This window comes from Strix aluco, chromosome 2 (genome assembly GCF_031877795.1).
Source record: "Strix aluco isolate bStrAlu1 chromosome 2, bStrAlu1.hap1, whole genome shotgun sequence".
Taxonomy (NCBI): Eukaryota; Metazoa; Chordata; class Aves; order Strigiformes; family Strigidae; genus Strix; species Strix aluco.
The window spans coordinates 5886078-5907873 of NC_133932.1; the positions used below are offsets into that span (position 1 = coordinate 5886078).

Here is a 21796-nt window from a genome sequence, read left to right on the forward strand (position 1 = left end):
TTTGGGCTTGCAACTGATGTGGGATAAAGGCATTTCTGGATAATAGGGACATATTACACAGATCATCCACTCACTACAGAGAAGGGTGAAAAAAAGGAGACTTGAAAATGAAAAATTGTATGCCATTTTCCATTTCTGGAAAGGATGAGTAGTGGCTGAGGTTACACTGTACAGACATTTAAAATCTTGATGGCATGTTTTCCCCACTGTAGTTCTGAAATTTGTGCCTTCCCTCGCTGTACTTGTGGAGATTCAGAATCGCTCCTCTCAGCTTAACCTCATCATCTTCTGGAAGACACTATTTTAAATTTTATTAGAGTGAGCGACTACAGAACTAGGATCTGGTGTTTGCAGGTGACTGCTGGAGTTGGATATAGTATGCACTGGCTCCTGGAAGCCTGTTTTGCTTTGCCACGTTTACAGGTGAGGGACTCTTCTTGTAATCTGATTTTGATTTTTGCTGAAGAAACTGCTGTCAGTGGTGTAAGCGGGTAATTTTTTTTGTCTTTTTAAAAAATCTTATGGCAGAAGCCTGCAGAAACATTTTCCAAACAAATCAGCAAACCTGGTTTCAAAGATTTAGTGAAAAAGAGCACTAACAATTTAAATTAGATGTGGGGAAAAACAGGAAGCACCTTTGCAAGTGTGAACAGTATATCTGGTAGATGTAGGTTCCCAGCCAACCCTGCAACTCCGAAGTTTTCCTTCAAAAGAGATCTGGGGTGTTGTAAAGGGTTTGCTTACACAAATGAGTCTGAAGAGTTGTCCACTTCCTTTTTGAGTATCCCACTTTTAAAAATGTTGACCTTGTCAAATAAATGAACGGTGAGACAAGTTTTTTGAGGTAAAGTTACTAGCAGAATCAATATAAGCCTCAAAGTTACAAGTTAGAACAAGGTGGTGTTCATTTGCAGTATTGGATAAAAATTCAGGTTAATTTACTGACTGACATATGTTTTCATAACTTGTAGTTCTAGTTTCATCTACATTGTGGCTTCTAGGTATCACCTTTTTAGCACCTGTCCTCTTGTCTCAGCTTCACTCAGGAAAAGCAAGAAAAAGAGCAGATCCAACATCTTTAGCACAATTCCTGTTGGAGTTCACAAAAGAATTCTTGAAATCTTTGGAGATAGAGAAGAAGAGCTCAGTAACTTTGATGCTGCAGCAGGAAAATCCTGACCAGTGGAGGTGTTTGCTCAGTTGAATTTCTGGCTTCTATATTGTCTTCAGTCCCATCATACTGAATGTTTTTTTGCGGTCACTTGCTCTCCTCTCAGTTTCCTTTCTGACATGTCTAGTTATGCTCAAGACCTATGCCTCATCCATTTTACTCAACCTGAGGTATGATCTCCATTTTGTAGACTGTACCCCCATTTTTCTTAACACAACAAAACTGATTTTATAGTGTAACTTTTAAGTCTTTCTTCCCAGTGTTGTCTTTTATAGCCATATCAATATTTATTCTGATGTTTAGAGATTTTTTTTTTTAAAAAAACCAATTTATTTAGGGTTGCTGTCCTACTGTGATAACATAATACAGCAACCCTAAATAAACCTGTAATTACCCAGAACAATTCCCCAACAGCTGTCTCTTAATAAAGCCCATATTTTGGTTTTGGAATTTTTCACTTGGTTGTTTCTGAATATCATCCTGTCCAGTGTGCGTTATTATTGGTGCTGTAGGTGCTTACTATGTAGTGCTTTATCTTGGCCATTGTTTTTCTTTTGTTTTTTCTCTGTCAATGTCCCTTGATGTTCATACATTATTAAGGTCAGTACAGACATTATTATGAAACAGATGCATGTCCATTAAAATCTTGTTAGGAGATGTTATCATATTTCTTGGCACACATAATTAATTCAGGTTTCACTTACTGCTTTGATGGAAGGTGAAATCGCTGCTCAAGGATGCAGTGGTAAAGTCCCCTGCTTTTGAATTTTAAACTGATACTCTTGTGGCACTGGATTATCATTTGTGAGCTGGTTCACTGCCTGTCTTGCCTGGTGAAACGTAGTAGGGAGCTCATATGCTGTAGCCTGGGATTCTTTGTGGCAGGGTGGCCAGATGTCAATTTCTCCTAAAAACCCAATTTGTTAGACCCTGACCCGGTCAGTTCTGGCAGTGGTATACGCTGTCTCTCATGCCTTTGTTCTGTATTGTCTAACTTACATGAGAATGTGATTATGAAGTATGATGTTGATTGACAGCCGGCTGAACAGGAGCCAGCAGTGTGCCCAGGTGGCCAAGAAGGCCAATGGCATCCTGGCTTGTATCAGCAATAGCGTGGCCAGCAGGGACAGGGAAGGGATCTTACTCCTGTACTGGGCACTGGTGAGGCCACACCTCGATGACTGGGTTCAGTTTTGGGCCCCTCACTGCAAAAAGGAGATTGAATGACTCGAGCATGTCCAGAGAAGGGCAATGAAGCTGGTGCAGGGTCTGGAGCACAGGTCTGATGGGGAGCGGCTGAGGGAACTGGGGGGGTTTAGTCTGGAGAAGAGGAGGCTGAGGGGAGACCTCATCGCCCTCTACAACTCCCTGAAAGGAGGGTGCAGAGAGGGGGGATGAGTCTCTTGAACCAAGGAACAAGCGTCAGGACAAGAGGGAATGGCCTCAAGCTGCACCAGGGCAGGGTCAGACTGGCTCTTAGGAAGTATTTCTTTCCAGAAGGGGTTGTTGGGCGTTGGAATGGGCTGCCCAGGGCAGGGGGGGAGTCCCCATCCCTGGAGGGGTTGAAGAGTCGGGTTGACCCAGCGCTGAGGGATGTGGTGGAGTTGAGAACGGTCAGTGTGAGGTTAATGGTTGGACTGGAGGATCTTCAAGGTCTTTTCCAACTGAGATGATTCTGTGATTGAAAATACGGCCTTCATCCGACCACACAGGTCTTGTTTGAGCCATTGCCGGCATTGCACCTCAATGTAGTATAAAAACTGGTGTTTGCATGTGCCCATGCTCGTTTTCAGAGCTAAGTTAGTTGTGTTCAGCATTGTTGACCTTCATGTGACAAAGTATGATGACGATGTTCTTTGGTGGCTTGCTTGCTTTTTTTTTTTTTCCCTCCATCTGACACTATTCAATTGGCTGTCTCACCCAAAGGCTGTCCTCAGCAGAATTTGAAATTTGATCCTTGTTCATCAACTTTTTGAAGTGGAGATTAATGGGAAAGAATAGTTTGTGGTGTTTTCAGAATGCTTGTTTTTCCATATAGCCATGTCTGGAAGAAAAACAGTTACACTCAAGATACCCACCATTACCTGAGGATGTAGAAGATTTGGACACTACTAAAAATCCCCAGTAGAGGAGAAGAAATAATTGTGTAAAAACTCCTGTTCCACTAGATGAAGGAAAATATTTTCTAGTGATTGACACTAAGAAATATTGCTAAATCTCTAACTGTTGCTGAAAACCAGGGAAAAGTATATGCTCTTAGAGGTAGTTTTATTTATTGGTCCCTTACAGGTCTCAGTTTAAGCTGTTTGAGTGCATTATTCAGGAATTGTATCTTAAATCTGTTTTGAAAGTGGCTGTGGAACTCTCTAGCTGTCCTCTCAATAAGATTCTTGCAGAGAAAATGCGTTGTATCAGTTCTCAAATAAGGCATCCAGAGTGAGATGTGCTTCTTTGAAAACACTTTTTCTCCTTTTTTTGTTACAACTGATGTTCTGAAGGTCACTGTGCCCACTGCAAGTTGCATCACCAAGTTTTTCTGCAAAGAATTTTTAGGGGACCCTGAACTGGTGAGGAGAGAAGGTTTTTTTGTTTATTTTTGAGATGAGCACTTAAAAACCTGTGAGTTATAAAGTATCTTCTGGGGTGCCAGGTTTTATTTAAAATTGATCTTTACATTAATGTTATGCTGTGCTTAAACTCTGAATAAGAGTTAATCAATTTGAATAAATAAAGGCTGCCAACCAGCTTCTGCACTGACATGGTTTTGTAGTATCAGTATGTTGCTGACAGATTCTGTCAAAAGCAATATTTATCTTTAAGTGACTGAAAGACTGTAAAAATATCAACAGAACAAAATTGATTTTTAGGGACAATGTCCTGTGATGGTATTCAGATTGGGTCTGACTTAGACATGCAGTATTTTTGAATCTCTAACTCATGATGGGACATCCTTTATTGCTAATGCTTTTACCTTTAACCCAAAGCTCTGTAAAACTGTCCTTTGTGTGAAAATAAATCATTTTGTATCTGGCATTGCAAAAGAAAGCTAACTGACCCTAGTAGTACTTGTTTCGTGGCTAATTCATGCTGTGATAAACATATTTTAATTTAATTTCCTTGAAGGGAAGCTGGAGCTGGACATTCAAGCATTCGTTTCTGTAAGCTATTCTCAGCGTGCACATCAGCAGTCAAATGGATGATGTTCAGTTCGTTGCAATTTGTGCACTGTCGCCCTAAGTTAGAGGAAAAGAAAAGCTCAGGCAGGGAAACATTTATAAGACAACAATGAAAGTGGATTTTTTTCTTATCCAAAAGGCAGAAAAGAGAGGACAGTCTTAATTTACTTACTCTTAAGCTCCAGAATCCACAGCCTGATTGCTCTGCAGTTGCACTGGCCCTTGATAGGAGAGAAGTAAAGCTTCAATGGGTAATGTTGCTTGAAGTTTTTTGAGAGAGCAGTGTTTCTCATACAAAAAGAAAATAATCCAATTAGGCTACTGTGATAAATGATCACAGATTTTTGAGTAGTTTTAGCTGATGTAACCAAGCAGCTGATGACTCACGACCATGTAGAGCTTGGTGATTTCAGGGGGATGTCTTAGTGTGGGGAGCATAGAAAAGTTCTGGAATGGTGTTGTCAAAAAGGCTATTATAGGTTTTATGATAGTGATAAAGAAAATAGGATCCCATCCAGATCCCCCCTCCTGCTGTCACTCTCTCCTTTCTTTGATTCTTGAAGGCTGGGGAGGTACGTACATCTACAGTGTGTGAAACATCTAATGGAAGTGAAAACTGAGATTGACAGAGTTTTACTATTTGTAATATTAGTTCACAGATAAAAATTGCTTAGCAATGATGAACAAACAGAACTTAATGTGTGGGTTTTTCTTAAACTGAAGGAACCTTTTGCTTAATAAATGGTTATTCATAGCCATATCCAACCAGCACAGAAATCTCATATTGAAAAAGGCTATTCAAAGTTTTACTTGAAGTTAACTGGAAGTACAACCTCCTGAATGAGTATTTCAAAACTACCTGTAATACTTCATGCTTATCTAGAACCTTTCATACAGGGAAATTCAAGTGCATTAGGAGGGGAGGGGAATTTTATTATTGCCTACAGATGTGTAGACTTGAAAGAGTGGAGGGAAAATGCACAAAACCACCCTGTGAAATTATAGTAAACCTTTATTCTGTGCCTTATGGAGTTGCTTCCCTTTTTCTCTTCACTGGACAAAGCTGGCTGCTTCAGAAGGGTCACTGCTATTAGTTGTCATCTGGGGTTTGATTTTTGGCTATGTCTGTGGCTGGGGTGACAATACGAGGAATTCCTTGCATGATACGATCCTATATATGATCCTCTGTAAATCACAGAAGCATGTAATTGTCATGACCATTTGTGCCTTTTGATGTTAAGGTGAACAAAAATGAAGTGAAAATACAGTATTTCTTATTGTCACAGACAGTACGGTAAGTTGTGATTAGTAACTCAAAAGATACTTCATGGAATACTCATTTCTTTTTAAACACATAATTTGTTCATTGTTCACTAAATCTTGATTTTTTTTACTTCATTTATCATGCTATATTATCCATGGCCTTCTAAGGCCTGAATGTGAGACACTTTAAATGAAGGACCAGTCCTTTAGAAGGACCTATTTGCTCATCTAAGATCAAGGCTGAAGTAGTTAGTGGTGTAGGAGCTGGTAGTGCTAGCAATTTTCATGCTGCAGACGGTTGACTAATGTCTGTTTATCAGAAAGTAAGGAAAAAGTCTGTCTGTTCTCATTGTGCAGCTGGGAGCTTTTGCTTGAAGGCATACCAGTCTGTACTAGCAAGCTGTCCTCATAGAATATCTCTGCCCAGTGATGTCTGAGGAATAGAAGCAGGCAGGGCTACTTAGAATGTGATCAAATGGCATCAGCTGGGGCCATAAGACTCCTCCACTCTCTTGGGCTGTCTTAGGACCTTCCTTGCTGTAGCCTTTTTCAGCTTCTCCCGAGCTACAAGTCTCAGCTGATCATGAAGCTGTCTGCTGGAGCTCAGTTTCAAGACAGCTTTCTTATTCCAGCTCTGTTGGCTGTGACTGAGTAGAAATGAAATCTGCCATATGTTATGTTATCAATTTCTTGTGCGATTTTTCTTTTAAAGTTTTCTATCATTTTGTTATGAGTGAGAGGTACCATTTTCCTAATTTTACTTCTGTAGCATTGGCATTATTAACACCTTAAGGAGACAGTGGAGGGCTTGGGAAAGAGAAATGGAAAACACCCCATCCTTTTCTTAGCTCTGAGCGAGATAAATTGAAACTTCTGAAGTCAGAGGACTAGCTAAGAATCCATCTGCCTTTTTTTTCATTGCAGTATACATGAAGCTCGAGATCTGAACCTGCTATGACTGACCCAGACGTCCTCACTGAGGTCCCAGCAGCTCTCAAACGCCTTGCCAAATACGTGGTGCGTGGCTTTTATGGCATTGAACATGCTTTGGCTCTGGACATTCTCATCAGGAACCCCTGTGTGAAGGAAGAGGACATGCTAGAGCTCCTGAAGTTTGATAGGAAGCAGTTGCGGGCTGTCCTCAACACCCTCAAGGGTGACAAATTCATCAAATGCAGGATGAGGGTAGAGACAGCTCCAGATGGCAAAACCACCCGTCATAACTACTACTTCATCAACTACCGCCTTCTGGTTAACGTGGTGAAGTACAAGCTGGACCACATGAGGAGGAGGATTGAGACAGATGAAAGAGACTCCACCAATCGCGCCTCTTTTAAATGCCCCATTTGCTTCAGCACTTTCACAGACTTGGAGGCCAACCAGCTGTTTGACCCCAGGACAGGTAAGAAAGAGTACAGGTAACAGAATGCTCTTGCTCTCTCCTTTATCATGTAGGTGCTGGGCTTTAAGGAAACGGACTCTTAGGCTAATTCTTTTGAGCCTGGCCAGAGATAGGGGACACTGTTTCTGCAGGTGGTGAATATTTGAGTAAAATACAAAAGTGCTGTAAATTGTTGCTGTGACCTAAACAGTCATATTTTGCTGCCCCACTGGTAGTTGTTTTGGTAATAGATGCAGTAGTTCTTACACAGTCTGCACAGACAAATAGCAACGCTGGTAAAATGCTTGTACAGATGCTTGAGTGACAAGCAAGAGAGAAATTGAGGTCTTATCACAATCAAATTCAAGGGTGAATAAGGCAGTCTGTCCTTGTTGGAAGCTGGCAGCTTTTCAGTATAACCTGGTCTTGCCCGTAAATTCTATGACTTACTGGTAGTTTGCAGAGAGGGCATATATATATATAGTTGACTTTGGCATGCAAAAAATTTGTAATTTAGAGATGGTCGTGCTAGGAGTGAGTTGTTACTGTTTAATTTTCTTCTAGCCAGTTCATTCTACTGCACAATGGTGTTTCCCCAGTGTAAAGCAGTCTCACAAAAGTTAGAAGAAATTAATTACAGACTTTGTGGTTGGGAGTAAACAAGATTCTTTTCCAAGTGTGTGTCTCAGTGGAGTGCGTATCTCTCATGCATATGAAATAAGAATCTTTTCTGGGTGTCATTGTCTACAGGGGCAGTCCAAATACGTTGTGTCTTCTGTGCTTCTGTGCCAGGGAAGAAAAGGAAGAACACTTGCACTTGATGAGATCCTACGTTGCTAGTTTAATCTAGGATTATTCTGGGGGGAAGGCAGGGAGCAGGGCTTGGGTGTTAGGCTTCCACCTTCTGAATTAGTTTCTTTACTTTTTAATTTTTCCCTTTGAATTCTTTGTCCTGATCTTGCTTTTTCCAGAAAAATAAAAGAGCGAAAGTCAGGAGAGCTCTCAGAAATGTTGGAATGTGGTGCTTTGTGTCAGTCATCATAGTGAGAAGCTGTAGAAATTCATTGTTCAGTGGTCTTGAAGCTTTTAATCTAGGGTTACATCAGATGTCTACTCTGCTTTGGAGAAGGGCAAACACCCAACAGATGTTCAGCCTATCATTTACCCTCTGTCTTGCCTCCAAAGATCAAGAGCTGTGAAACTTTTTACTTGAACAACCATGAAAATTACATTTAGTAGTAGAGGAGCAGAATCCACCAAGGCAAATAACGATCGTTGCTGTAATTCAGCGCAGATCTCAGAGTAGAAGTTGCTCCCTCATGGAGCACCAAAACCTGCAGTGCCGGCACAGATTTTCTGTGCTCACCACTGAGTGGAAACTACACATGCTCTCTACAATTATGATCATCTGTGGCAGCTACAGTCGTGGGTGTCGGGCTGAAGGGGAATAAATCTTCTGCAGTTTGCTTCGGTAAGGAGAGAGTAGAGGACCTGTGCAGAGAACAGAGTTGGGAGTGTAAGACACTCATCCCAAGGGGACCCATAACACTTTCCAGGTGAATCCTCCCAGCCTGTGTGGGCAGTGAGTTTCAAGAGGGGAGAGCTGGCTGTCAAGGAGATGCAGAAAATATAATGCTGGGATTCGGCTTTGATAGCAAGGTCTGTGCTCCAGGAACTCATGAGGTCAACCAAGGGTTTGTCTGCAGTACAGGCACTGGCTGCCTTAATGCAAAATCATTTACTGGCACATGGAGTGTTTTGCAGTTTTGCTGATAGAGGGAAAGGTTGAGTGCTGTTTTGCCAGCAATCCCCAGCAGTTGGTTTCTGTCAGTATTAATGCAAATAACAAGATAGCCAGTTTTACCTTCACTTAACTTTCAATAAGAACGTACCTGTCTGGAATTTATGTATATTCTGTTTCTCCTTATATAACTTAAGTCAATGAGAGCTTAATGTAGGTAGTGTATTGTTGTTTCTTAAGAGCTTTTACATGGAATACCAGTTTGGATAGGGCTCTCCAGTTACTCTTTAGGAAGGGCTCAATACTGTCTCCTAACCATGAGATTGCTGATTGTTTCCATTCCAGGTAAATAAGTGGGCAATTTTGTTTTTTTTTTTTGGTGAGAATGGCTGCATTATATTGCAGTGGTTTGTGTTGTCTGCATGTGTTTCCTGCTCCTTTGGAATTCTGTATTAGAACAGAACTGTGACCCCTTTGGGTCTCTCACGGAGGGAGCTCATGAGGACAAGGCATGTAGAGGAACAAGGTTTGTTAGATAGTGAATAGCCATCCTTTTCTCCAAGCATGTCTTTAGCCCTTATCAGCTCTATGCATAAACCTCTCTCACTCACTGAAACTCATGGCAATACAACTGCTGAAGGGCAGCTGAAAGCCACATGAATTTTAGTCACGGTTGACCTGAGCTGCTCCTGGACTGCAGCCACGTTGATAAAATTCTCTGAATTAAAAGGCCTGTAGGGCCAAAGTTTGTTAGTCCATGGAGCAAGCAGAGCATGGAAGGCATCCTTTGCACTAGTCTGGACCAAGCTGCGATCTGCTGTTAAAAGACATCCTGTTTCACTATCTGCTTCTTGTCCTTATCACTCAGAGCTGGGGATGGTTTAGCTGTCCTATGTTTACTTCTGTTTTGCTTTCCTCTTCCCTAGTTAAAACTCAAATGCAAATTCTGAGCAATTGTTGTAGAATGAAAGTAGGGTTAGAAGAGGAGGTTATTGCTTTTGCCCATCCTTATCAGTGATGGTAAGGAGGTTTCCAGAATCTCTTCATGCCTGTAGTTGTGCTATCAAAATTTGTGAATTAACAGTACTTGTGTAGAGCCTGGCGATAAGTTGGATCTGTAGTGCTCTTTAATTTTTACCACAGCATCTGCATCTGTGTCTTGACTTTAGCAGAGGTCTGTTTCTTACAGGTTACCAGCTGTCAGATGGAGGCTTTTTCAGCTCTGTGCTTTACTCCGTTTGTGAATAATTTTGAAATAAACTGATGTGTTTGTTTTTTCATCAGAACATGTGATTATTGATGTTTTTGAAAGGTGGAAATGTGTCTACTGAGAGAAAATAATTGATAGTAACAAGGATATGTTTTCAGGGCACATAGGTATAGATGTGCTTTGGTTGCTGTTCATCAAATTTATTTGGAATAATATTTTTGAACAGAGTAGCAAGTTTGCCACTAAGGTAATTTTAAATGTAGATTTAAAATGGTATAAATGTGACTTCAAGAATGTGATCTCTCTGTTTTTAAAAGTATTATATGATTTTCCTCCATCCCTTTTTCTACCATTAAACATCTCAACCCAAAAAAGCTCCAAAAACTTACTGTTCTGTCAGAGGTTGAACAAATATTGTCTGGTACTTGTAGAAAGTTCAAGGACCGGAATCGTGCAATGTTAAAGAAACTGTCAGATGGTGAAAGTCAAGGTGATGAAAAAACTAGAGTTTTGCTGCTGCTTCAACTCACAAAGGGATCTTTTGAAAAGTGAAAAGAAAAGAAACACATGTTGTGTTGGAGGAGTCACTTGGTATGACTAGTGAGTGCCTGCCAGCTCTAAGCACCGTGTGCCCAGGTCATGAGTTTTAGTCCCATCTGCTCTAAATGAAGAGCTGGAACAGATCTCCAGATATCACACTTTCTCCTCAGTGGCAGTTTTTACTGTTGCCTCTAAAGAAGCAGTAACAGTAACTTCTGCTTTTACAGGCAAACAGCTTGGACACAGCATGCTTTTATATTGCAAAAGTTTGTTCCAGAAACTTGTAGCAAATCTCAAAAGAACTTTCTGATTGAAGAGGTCACAGCTTTGCCCTTTGCCTATTGACCTGGCAGCGCCTTTGACAGGAATTGGTGCAGGCTGGGTTGTTACACTGAGTGGACAGTTCTTGCCCACTTTTGTGAGTGTTTTGAGATCTACATGTTAAAGAAGTTTCTTCACCGTCCAGGTGTCTGGTATTATCCTCACAGTTTGAACCCTAGCAGAGTGTCAGACATCGAATCTTATAAAAAAAATAATTACGCAAATGGTATAGCTGGGGAAAAACCAGCTCAAGCTGGGGGCTTCTGGAGAGGGACCCCAAACAAAGAAATCCCTGGGCAAATTATAAGCTTACAATCTATGTATCCATCCTTCACGCGTTCTTCACGTGTCTTTCATATGTCTTTTGGAACAATGGTGATTCTGGTCTGAGATCTTCTAACACCTTATTGGATTCCTTCTCTGTCTCCAGGAAGGCAATGTCTTGTTGAGTAGCAGCTTCTGCTGATGGTTGTAGCCTCCTCAACTTTTAGTTTGCACTGCCTCTGGAAGCCTTTTTTTACTTAACTAGGTAAAAGTTGCAAATCTAGGTGAAAGTTCATAGCTTGCAGCCTAAGGCTTCAGCAAATCTAGCTATTCATGCTAAGTATTGCTGAACAAACATTTATCAAATCAGACAATATTATGCTGTGACCCCTCTGTCCTAATGCTGATTGACTCTGAGGGATTCATGCTATTTAAAATTATTTAAACTAAATAACTAGTATTTCTTAACATACAGGAAGAAACCCAGTAATACTGTATGAATGAAAAGTGTTACTTCTAGTCTTGTATTTCAGAGTGGATGACTGAGAAAGGAGAAGGATTGTAGTTTTCCAAGAAGATCCTAATATAAGCACTTGAAATACAGATCATTGCCTTTCACGTGTGCCATTGTCTGCTGTCTACCCCTGCTCTGATATTTCATCACTCTTTGTTCTGCATGCAAGCAATTGCATGGTGGTGCCACTGTGATGAAGCCTCACGCAGGTGGAAGGCTGCAGCCATTCCCTTAAAGAAGGTAAGGGTTATTTCTTGAGGCAGGGATGTACAAGAAAGAATTGGAGTAGCAGTAAAAAACAGATGTTAAATCCATACTGTGAATAACATTGCTGAACTCTGTCTATTCCCAGTTTGGGGCTGACGGTGGGCACTGGTATAAGGGACACTGGCTTTTCAAGTGTTTCACCTGGAGATAAGATGTTATTTCATGAGGCTTTTGCGCAGTCCTAGGGGAAGAATTCTCTTCCCTGTGCTTTTAGATGGAGGAACTACAGAAATTTGGTTTCTGTAGGCCAATTGCTGAAACTGCAGAGCCATCTAAACAACTCGATACCATCTTGTGGATTGGATTTAAAAAAAAAAAAAAATCTGGGAGAATTAAGTATGTACAAGTGTGTTCTGCGGCACATGTGGGGAAGGATGGGAGGGAACTGCGTTGTCTCACCCAGCAGAGGGAGCTGTCTTCTTTTCTCTGCATGGGCTTGGGTTGATTAATTTATTGAATGTCACAAAACTGGAAGTTATGTTTGTGGATATGTGTTCTGTAGCGTGATTAATTGGATCTGGTTGGGGAAGGTCTCTCTGATGTATCCTGTTCTCATGTCCTAATCGTATTTGTAAATCTACTGTAGTGTTGGAGTTGACTGTCATATTCAAAGGCAATTTCAAAGAAAGTATGTGACTAGAAACTGCAAAAGGGAGAGTGGGGTTGAAGTGAAGGAGTGACAGAAATAAGATCCTGCAGGGCATCATTGTTATTCAGTCCTGGATTTCCTTAGGTATTCTAAATACCAAACTCTATCAGGATACTCACCAGTGTGGCAGGTAAATTTGATGTTAAAAAGAAAATATAAGGCTAGATGAAGTAGTTTTTCCTCTGCTCTGTTCTACCTTTAGAATATACTTTTCATGCAGTCTTGTGTATCTTTCACTTCTGTTACTGTGAAGAAAAACCTTGAGGTTAACAGTAAATTGTAATTACAGTTAGTCTCTCTTACATACATCTATACATTAAGTGTCCTCACCATAACATTCAGTTAGATAAGACATGAATAATAGTGGAAAGAGGAGGATGGAAGATAAGTGGCTAATGTGAATCAGGAAGATGATGCTATTGGGATGTTCTTAATTGCAGTTGTAATATCTGGAGTCTGTTACTGTTATTGGAATTCATGGCAGCTAATTACTTGTCTACTCTTTGCCCTCCCAGAGTTTGCTCTTGGTTTGGTGAATGGTTGCTGTTCCTCAAGATGCATGGTAACAGGAACATACTGTGTCTCTGGATCCCTTTCTCATTCTGTATGCTGATATGAAATTTAATTTGGGAAGAACAGATTGAAGGTGGCAATATCAGTTTTATAGAAGGGAAGACAACACCTTGAATTTCATTTTAATCCCACTTGTTTTACTGTCAGCCTCTCACATGTCATTTGTGTACTTCATAGCAGGATTGCACGTAACATGTTCAGAGGCTGGTTTTCTGTCCCTGTCACAAGGCACCTTGTATCACGTTTAGGCAGTCTCTATGCAGCTGAGCGTTTGTATGGTTTGGGCCCTATTGCTGAGATTAGAAATTTGACCAGTCTTTGATTTTTTTGCTTTGACCTTCCGTGTTGACTTCTAGAGCTACTGCCTTTTCTTCCAAGTGCTCAGCTTCTCACTTCATCCCCAGTGAGCTATTCAGAACAAATCTGTCTTCTCATTTTGAATTTCTACTTCCTCAGGCAAGTTCTACAGTAGCTTCAAATCTTCCTCATATGATTCAAATTACTTTTGAGTCTGTTCTATTTTGTTAATTTTTTCTTATCCTTCCCCTTCTCTCTGTTTTTTGCCTTGCTTTTTTTTGTGAAGCTCTTGTGGCCATTTCTGGTACATCTCTTTTTGTGTTCTGTCCCTTCCAGCCATTAGAAAAAATAAATCACTTAGAGCTGTTTCTTCTATAAGTTCACACTATGTAGTCAATCCTATTTGATCTTTATGCTGTTGATTCTTGTCCTTTAGGTTCAGTGAGTTTCAGAACAGGCATTCTGAATAGCTTTGTCTACCATGTACTGCTGTGTATGTGCTATATGATATTACTACTACAACAATTTACAGCTTTTTACCAGCCAAAATCAGAATTTAAAAAGTCTTTTTGTAAATTGGCATACCAGAAACTTCTCTTGAAAACGAAAGGATTCAGAGCAGTTCTGTTTTGAACAACTTCAAGTTCTGTGAAGATTTTTTATTGTTGTTAGCTTTCCAAGTGTATGTAAGTGCATCAGTGTGATTTTTCTTGACTTTACAGGCACATTTTGTTTGTCTGTGCTGCCACTGAGAGCTTTTGGCAAACACCAACAGAAGGAAACTGCCCATGCTCTGCTTAGTTCCTCTGTTTCTATTCAAATGTCTGGCAAAAGCTCCAAGAGTATTTCTGTCAGCTTTACTCTGCTTCAGCTTGATAAGGCCTGGAGCCACAGGGAAGGGAAAACTGAGAAAAACATATCAGAATTAACGCATGTTTTTCTAAAAGTAAGAAAACTCTTTAGAACAACTCAAAAGGGATGTAACATCTGTAACTTGAACTCATTCCCTGTGAATTGGACACCCTGCGAATTGGACACCTCAAAGAGAACCATCTAGTCTAACTACGGATCTCTCAGGTTGGTGAAGAAATAGGTGAAAGCAGTGTTAGAGCCTGTGCTGTGCAGAACATCAGAGCAGAGGATTGTAAGTCACTGAAGTAACTCAGAAAAGCTGTTGCCTGTAGAGTGCTGGCTGGTCACTTTCCTCTATTCCACATTGACCTCTGGCTGGTGTGATGTGTCTCTTAGATTAAAAAAAAAAAAATCTGATAAACGCATGCCCTGACTTACAGTATTGCTACCATTTTTGTTTTTTGTTGGCAAAGGACATTTTATTATTAGAAGTGCAGGAAATAATTGCCCTTCAGATAAAGGTTATCACTTTAACTTTTCTCTTGGCTTTGCAAATTGAAATAGATAACAGCCAAGATCTTTGTAAAATCTGTGCATATTGCGAAGCCATTTGCAGTGATGAAAACTGGACTGCAGCATTCCTATCTTTTGCTCTAGTAACTTGCTGTTCTTTTGAAACTGCATCCTTGGTAATACCATCTGCAAAGTGTGTCATGCTGTTAGGCATGGGTATCTGTAAGTCGGATCAGGAGCTCATGGAGCATCCTGTTACTTGTGTTGCAGCCTCTGCTGTTGGATGCAGTTTAGGGTATACTGTGTTGGTTCAGTTGGTATTTTGGCGTAGTCTTCTTGGTTGAAGTTTAACAAAAAAAAAAAAAAAAGTTCTTTAATTCCTAATGAGCTTCCTTTGGATGTTCTCTCTCTCCAGTTGCATCTTTCTCTGCTTACTGTCTGGCTTCATTTATCCACAGTAGGACAGAAGGAAGAACTCTGTCAGCTCAGAGCTGCTGAGGTGGTGCATATAAGCTGGAGCAGAAGTAGCTCCTACTGAGAAGAGGAAAGGATTCTTCTTCTTTTCCAATTTTATATTGAATACATATTAAATCATCTGGCACTTCTGAAAAATCAATAATTTGATGTGTGTCTTATGCAGTTCATTTTTTGAATCTGTAATTTACCTTTTCAAGAGAAATGTCTTTGCCTGAAAATTCTGTTACAGTATTTTTAATTTACTTGGGCTAAAAATGGTCTGCACACTGAGATGAATGAGCAACTCAGTGTTCCTCTAGATAATATAAAGTGGTTCTGAAGGTGCTTCTTTTTTTTTTTTTTTTTTTTTTTTCTTTTTAAGACATTGAATGTTAAATTGCTCTGCTTCTCTAATTGCAAACCCAGGTCAGCAGGAAGGGGAAACTCTAGCATGAAATGTAGATTAATGATGTTGTGAAATGCAGAAGCAAATTTGGTTGATACCTTTTGAATTTTCTGGAGTTAGCTACCTAAACTATGCCCAAGAAATAAATACATGGGGGTAATTTCACATGCACATTGCAGGCTGAGATCCAGTTGCTATTTCACAACTGAGCTACAGCACTGCTGTGCCCTTAGAGCACCTTGCATGCCTCACTCTCCACTGATAACCTGCCTGGCAGAGCTTATTTGCTTGTATCCCATACAGTTCTCTAGAGAAGTGTATTTTAAACAGCTGACTGGGCCCCTGGACTGTCTTTGTATAGCTGTACTTGGTCCTTGGCGAGAAAAAGCTAGTATCTTTCTGTTTTTCAAATTAAGAGCAAGGTAATACAGCATGGTGTGTTTTCTCCCAAAGTGCTATCGGGGTAGAAGTTAGAGGCTCATGTGTGTCCATCCTGTACTGAAATACGTCTTCCAGCACACGCTGATGCATTGTCAGCTGCCTGATGGGTGGCGAGATGGCATAGTAATACTATAATTATGGTGGTCAAAAATGGTAAGTCACAATGAAGTAACAGTGCAATGTAACAGGCATCTGCGAATCCTTCATGAGTCTATAAGTAAGTCTTGTAAGATTGGTGGTAACAGAGGCTTTATCAGGAAATGCTTCATTAGGTAGATTCGATCAGTTTTACTTTAACTGGTCACAAGTTCTAGAGGGTGAAGTGGAAAGGCAAAGTATCAGTGGTCGTCTGGTATTTCTTCAAGAGGAAGTATTTTACTGAAAGATTTTTTTTTATTTTTTATTTCCCCCCCTCCTTTGCTGCATGTACCTTTTGGATGCACTGGAGGTGTGTCTATCTGTTGTGTGCAGGCACACAGCAGAAACTGCTTGCCCATCTGAAGGAGTCTTTTGGGACCCTTGACCAAAATGTGATTTAAACAAGTAGATGTAAAAGTCTTGAAAATATTACTAAGCTGTACACAAACTCTAGAAGACAAATGAACGGTGCCCAGAATGGTTTGCTGAAGCCAGTTCCATGGTTAAAGGAGTTCTGACTAACTTGGTTTGAGTGTTTGGATCTTTATAGTATTTCTTTCAGGATTAAAAGTAGGTCCTCTACAGACAGAAGTAGAAATTGTAACAACTTACAAGGTAAGATGTTATACTGTACCTTGCAAGGTAAAGTGTTCCAAGTTCAGCTGCTTTTGTTAAAGGAAGATGCCCTTTCAGATGGGCCTAATTTTCAGTATGTCTAGTGAAGTAATCTTTGGTTCTTTGATCTCTTTTTTGGTGCCTGAATTTGAGAATAACCTGATGAAAAGTGGTTGTGGCTGAAGAGTGAAATCTCTTACTCTTGAGGGATGGGAAAACAAGGGAAGAGAGTCTTTCTCTTGCTAGTCTGGTAAAGTGCTTTTAGGTTGGGGGTGGGATGTGCATTTTTGTTTTGGGATTTTTTTTTAGTGTGTTGGTTTTGGGTTGGTTTTTTTTTTGTTTGTTTACCATTTAGCTATTCACACTTTAAAGACATGAATGCATTGTCATGTGTTGAAAAGAAGATCAAAGTTGGTCCCTGTTGCCACTTAATTCTGTACTCAAGAGGTGTGCATTTGAACCTTGATCTGTGAGTTTGGACAAATATCACTTTCCACTAATCTGTTACATTATCTGAAAAATTAACAACTTCCCCTCTGGCAACATTCAAGCTGTTCTTTCTGTTCTCATGTCCGTTCAGACTGGTTTCCCCCCTTACCAAGAAATATCAATTGTATGAATGAGTGGTAAATACGGGGTTTCTATAATGAGCTGATCAAGTTGTGCTGCAGGGGCTCCAGTGAGGATGGTTTCTGCTAGACAGTTTTTACAATAGCTGAGTATTGTGAGGACAAAGTTGCTTGCAGGAGCATGCCAAGTGAAACTGCAGCAGGTGCTGTAATGGAAATGCTTGATAGCTGGCAGTAACGCCATCCCCTAAATGCCAAACATACACTTTTTGCAGTTGCCATCCGCACGTGCCTTGCCAGCGCACAAAATCTGCTTTCTTTCATTTACAAGAATAAGAACTGTTTGTGTCCCTGCCAGACTCAGTCTGGTTCTTAAATGTGGTGGGTGGGTTTGAGGTTACAAACAGCAGTCTTGAATTCAAAGCAATATTGAAGTTTGTTTTAATAGAAACTTGCTGGTTCCTTTTATCTTGTGTGACATTTTGGGGCAAGAAATTCAACAGCTGGTTTTCCAAAAGGTTGGCCAGCTGCTGTGAAGCTGTGTGCATGTCAGTGTTGTAGATAAAGGTAATGTCAGTATAGTATATGGAGAAATGTAGGCACAGCATTTGAGAGGCTTGTCCAGAGATTTGAGCGGATTGCAAAGTTAGGAAGAGAAGCAAATGTTCTTTGCTTCTGTTAGCCTTCTGTTGAGTTACAAGAGAGCCTGATCTTCCACTGTGTCTGAAGCTATTGCACATTTCAAAAAGGTTAGGTGTATGAATTGGAATATTGTCTCAGAAATACTCTTTCTGAACCAGGACCTATGAGACAGCCAACTCAAGGAATCTGAACTTTGGTGGTTCTACTTAAATATGGCCTGATACACATGGTTGTGGCAAAGCAACTCTTGAAAGAAGAAGGCAGGAGGAGCACAAGTGCGAATTCTTCTAGAGTCCTTCCTTGCCCACACACTGTATGTTGGTTGTCATTGCTTTCTTTCATCAAAGTGCAGACAGTCTGGTGTATACCTAAAACTTGCACAACTGAAATGGAGAACCCACGGTATCTGCCAGTGTTGAACAGATTTGTATTTAAAATATTTGAAGGGACAGAAATGTTTCACAAGCAATAGTGCTCATTCTGTTTCTTGTTAACCATGTTTTCTGAGGAATAGGCACAACTGGGAATGCGTGTAGGTAATATATTCATTGCTTGCCTTTTTTTCTGGAGTCCCGTTCCAAAATAACCAAAAATAAGGTAAGGTTTGTGTTGTTAAGCATGCTGCTGATCAGTTATCAGCTATGAACGTTAAAATTTCTGTCTGAATTTGTTGAAAGTTCGATATTAGAATCTGTAAGTTCTTACTGATACTAACCTATCATTGTTGAATAGTGTAAAATTTTTAATTTCTGTTCCTAAGATAGAGGGAAAAAAACCTCTCTGAACTACGCTCCCATCAGTATAGAGTTGCTCATATATATGTATTTTCACTGTATTTTTCAGTCCTGCTTTAACCATTCTAGCGATGCAGTATAGCCCTCATCACTGACTTCAGGAGAATATTTTGCAGTGTAGAAGATTTTATCTGCAGAACTTTATCCTGTTGCACAGAACCTTTATCTTTCACTTTTGGAAGTAATTATCTTCTTCTCTCTACATCGTCCCCCACAACTGTGGGCTGAAATTGAACCAAAAGAACAAAACTATGCTAGGAGTCTTCACGTTGATACTTTTTTGCTCCCTGGGAGGGTTGGGTTCAGTATCTTCTTTTCTCCCCTTACAGATTATTGGTCTGTGTGCTTCTTACTCATTATAATTGTACTCCTCCTTTTTAATGAAAATGCTGTCCCCCTGCCCGTGCTCTCCAAAAAAGGGGCAGAGGAAGGATTTTTCTGTTCATAACACGAAAATAAGCATTTGGGCTGAATGTTTATTCTGTTAAGGTCTCAACAGGTAACAGAAATAGTTAATATTTGAAGAAATTCTGTCAAGCCATTATTGGCTGTGCAGGTAAGAGAATTAATAATTTTGCTGCTGGAGGATCAAGCTTTTTTGCTGTCTAGAGGTAAGAAGCTTTTTTGCTTGAGAAACGTGAGATTTGGGGAGGAGGAAAGAGGAAAATGAAAATGGAGAGATTAGGGGATTGCAAGTGCAAGACACAGTATTCATTTTAGAAGAAAGTAACCACTCCACTGTTCACTGTTGCACCTAAGTTGGCTTTTCAGGCAGAGGCAACAGTAGCAAGAGGCATGAAACCTACTTGGTGAAGATTTGCATTTCAAAAGGATTGGCAAGGCTTTTAATTCCCTCCACCAGGGAAGGCCAGGAAAGGCATTTCGTCAGAACATAGCATCCTGTCTTCAATGATTAAAGGAAATCTGGGTGTAGGAAGGAAATAGGCAGCTGCTTTGGCAGAACAGGAGAAAGCTCAATAATACAAAATCGTTCTGCTAATGCCAGTCTAAAATTGCATCATGAAAGAATTTTCCCTCTTTGCAGTCAAAAATGTTCTTCCTCCTGGGCTGTTTAATAGTTTTATTCTTACTCTCCTGCTTGTTCCTGGGGACTTAACTGTGGCTGATACAAATTCTTTGGTTGTGCTTACAGGTGGAGCTAAGGCAGGCTGTCTTTTCTGGATGTCCTTTGCTGTTAGTCTGAAACAGTGTGATCCAGCTTACCGAGTTGAGGCTGAGGAGAAGGGTTAAACTACTCTGCTTTGAAAACAGTCTTATTGACAAGTAGATAAATGCATTTAGCAGTTTTACTGCACAACTTAAGTATATAAACTCTATCATTTCTGGTTATGGGAATACTTGAATCCTGTAGTTTTAAGTTGCAAAGAGAAGATTAGCAACTTCTGAATGTAATTCACTGGAGTTGAGAGAAGAGAGACCTGCTTTATAATTTCCATAATAATTGCACTGAGCTGGTGAAACTGATTAGAAAGGGGTTTGCTTGTCTGCCCTCAAGCCTAAAAAGAAGCAGGTGTAGGATCTTGCAGTGAGTGGAGGACAAGAATGTCACTTGACCATAAAAGACAAAGGTTTAGGTGATTTGTGATGCTTCACTCCAGCTGAAATGAAGAGATGGCAGTCTTGGTGGTTCTCCCTGCTTTGTGAACAAGATCACAGGAATATATGATTATTGTTGAGAACAGACCACATCAATTTTAAAAACAAACAAACCAAGCCCCACATTTTTTTCCATATGAGAAGTCAGTAACAGTCATCATTAAATTGGCTGATATGTATGTGTGTAAAAAAGATTGATGTAAAGTCTTAAAAATGTCAGAGAAACTGATGAAGGAAGAGGAAATAATCCTTACCTGCTCTATGTGATATTACATCAGCTAAACCTTTGGGCTGGTTCTGTTTGACTTGATCCTTTTTGGGATTTTAAAGTATTTAACTTGAGGAGATCTGTGTGTGCTCAACACACAATCGAGCAGCTTACTCTCACCCCAATATTTTTATGTGGTAAGTGAACATTGGGTGTCCAGACAGGAACGTTTTTGCTGAGGAATGAGTTCTTTAGTCCTGCCTGTGTAGTCCTTCCTCTCATCCAAGGGTCTTGCCACTGATAAATGCTTTGGTGTTTCATCTTATCTGCCTGGAGCTGAAAGTTAATGACCTACAAAAGCAGTAAGTTGTAAAGTGGACAGGAACTGGCTGCTTTCAAGCAATGAAGGCTGCTGTGCTGCTCAGCAGTTTAATATTTGCTTCCAAAATGTAATCCTAACATTTGAATCTCTGGCATACATTCAGGAATTTCAGTGTTAAGGATTTGCTGCCTTGTGTGTTGTCAAGACTGCAGTGGTTACAGTCTAATGCAGGGACAAACAGCTTCAGTTGTGGAACCAGAGAAGATATGGCTAAGCATGAGCTTGACCCATGCCCACATCAGCACACAACTTTTGGATCCTCCTAAATGTTCTTTGGGTTACTCTGTCACTTAGATACCACAGCAGAAACTTGCAGCTTCACATACTGGGCATGAGCTCCAGAAATCCTCCTTTTACCACATACTCTCATGGTTTTATGACTTACTTTTATGACTTAGGTTCTCCATCTTCAAAATGGGAAATGTATAACACCTTTTCTTCACACTTGCTTGAGTTGTCTGGTTAGACTGACAGCTTTAGAAGCAGAATTTTTCTTACCAAGTATTTTTTAGAGGTCTCAAATTCTGTGCAGCTCTGAGCCTCTGTATCCCATGTGAGTAGGACTGACGCCTCAGAAATACCAATGAGTCTCTGCTAGTCTTCAGCACTGTTCCAAAATTTCATCTTTGTAGTTCATATTTAACTAGAAGACAAAATTATAAACAAGTGTTCACAAATTTCTGAGGTTCTTCTGTTTTCTCCTCTTGGATTTAAGGAAACTTTGTTATCTTTGGCAAAAATGAATCTTTTATACCCTGCTTCTCCCTCTTCAGAGTACAAGTCATGAGTTATAACA

The 21796-nt window shown here is 40.2% G+C and overlaps 1 protein-coding gene across 4 annotated transcripts in view; it reads left to right on the plus strand.

Annotated features, from left to right (window-relative positions):
- The window catches only part of GTF2E1 (general transcription factor IIE subunit 1), a 57871-nt gene that overhangs the window by 3014 nt on the left and 33061 nt on the right, over positions 1 to 21796 (plus strand). For all 4 annotated transcript variants that reach the window (XR_012621125.1, XM_074808971.1, XM_074808948.1 and 1 more), the window contains one exon: positions 6535 to 7012. Coding sequence is in view for 3 of the 4 variants with exons in the window: in XM_074808971.1 (XP_074665072.1) it covers positions 6565 to 7012 (448 nt within the window). In the remaining variant the exon portion in view is untranslated. The remainder of the gene's footprint in view (positions 1 to 6534; positions 7013 to 21796) is intronic.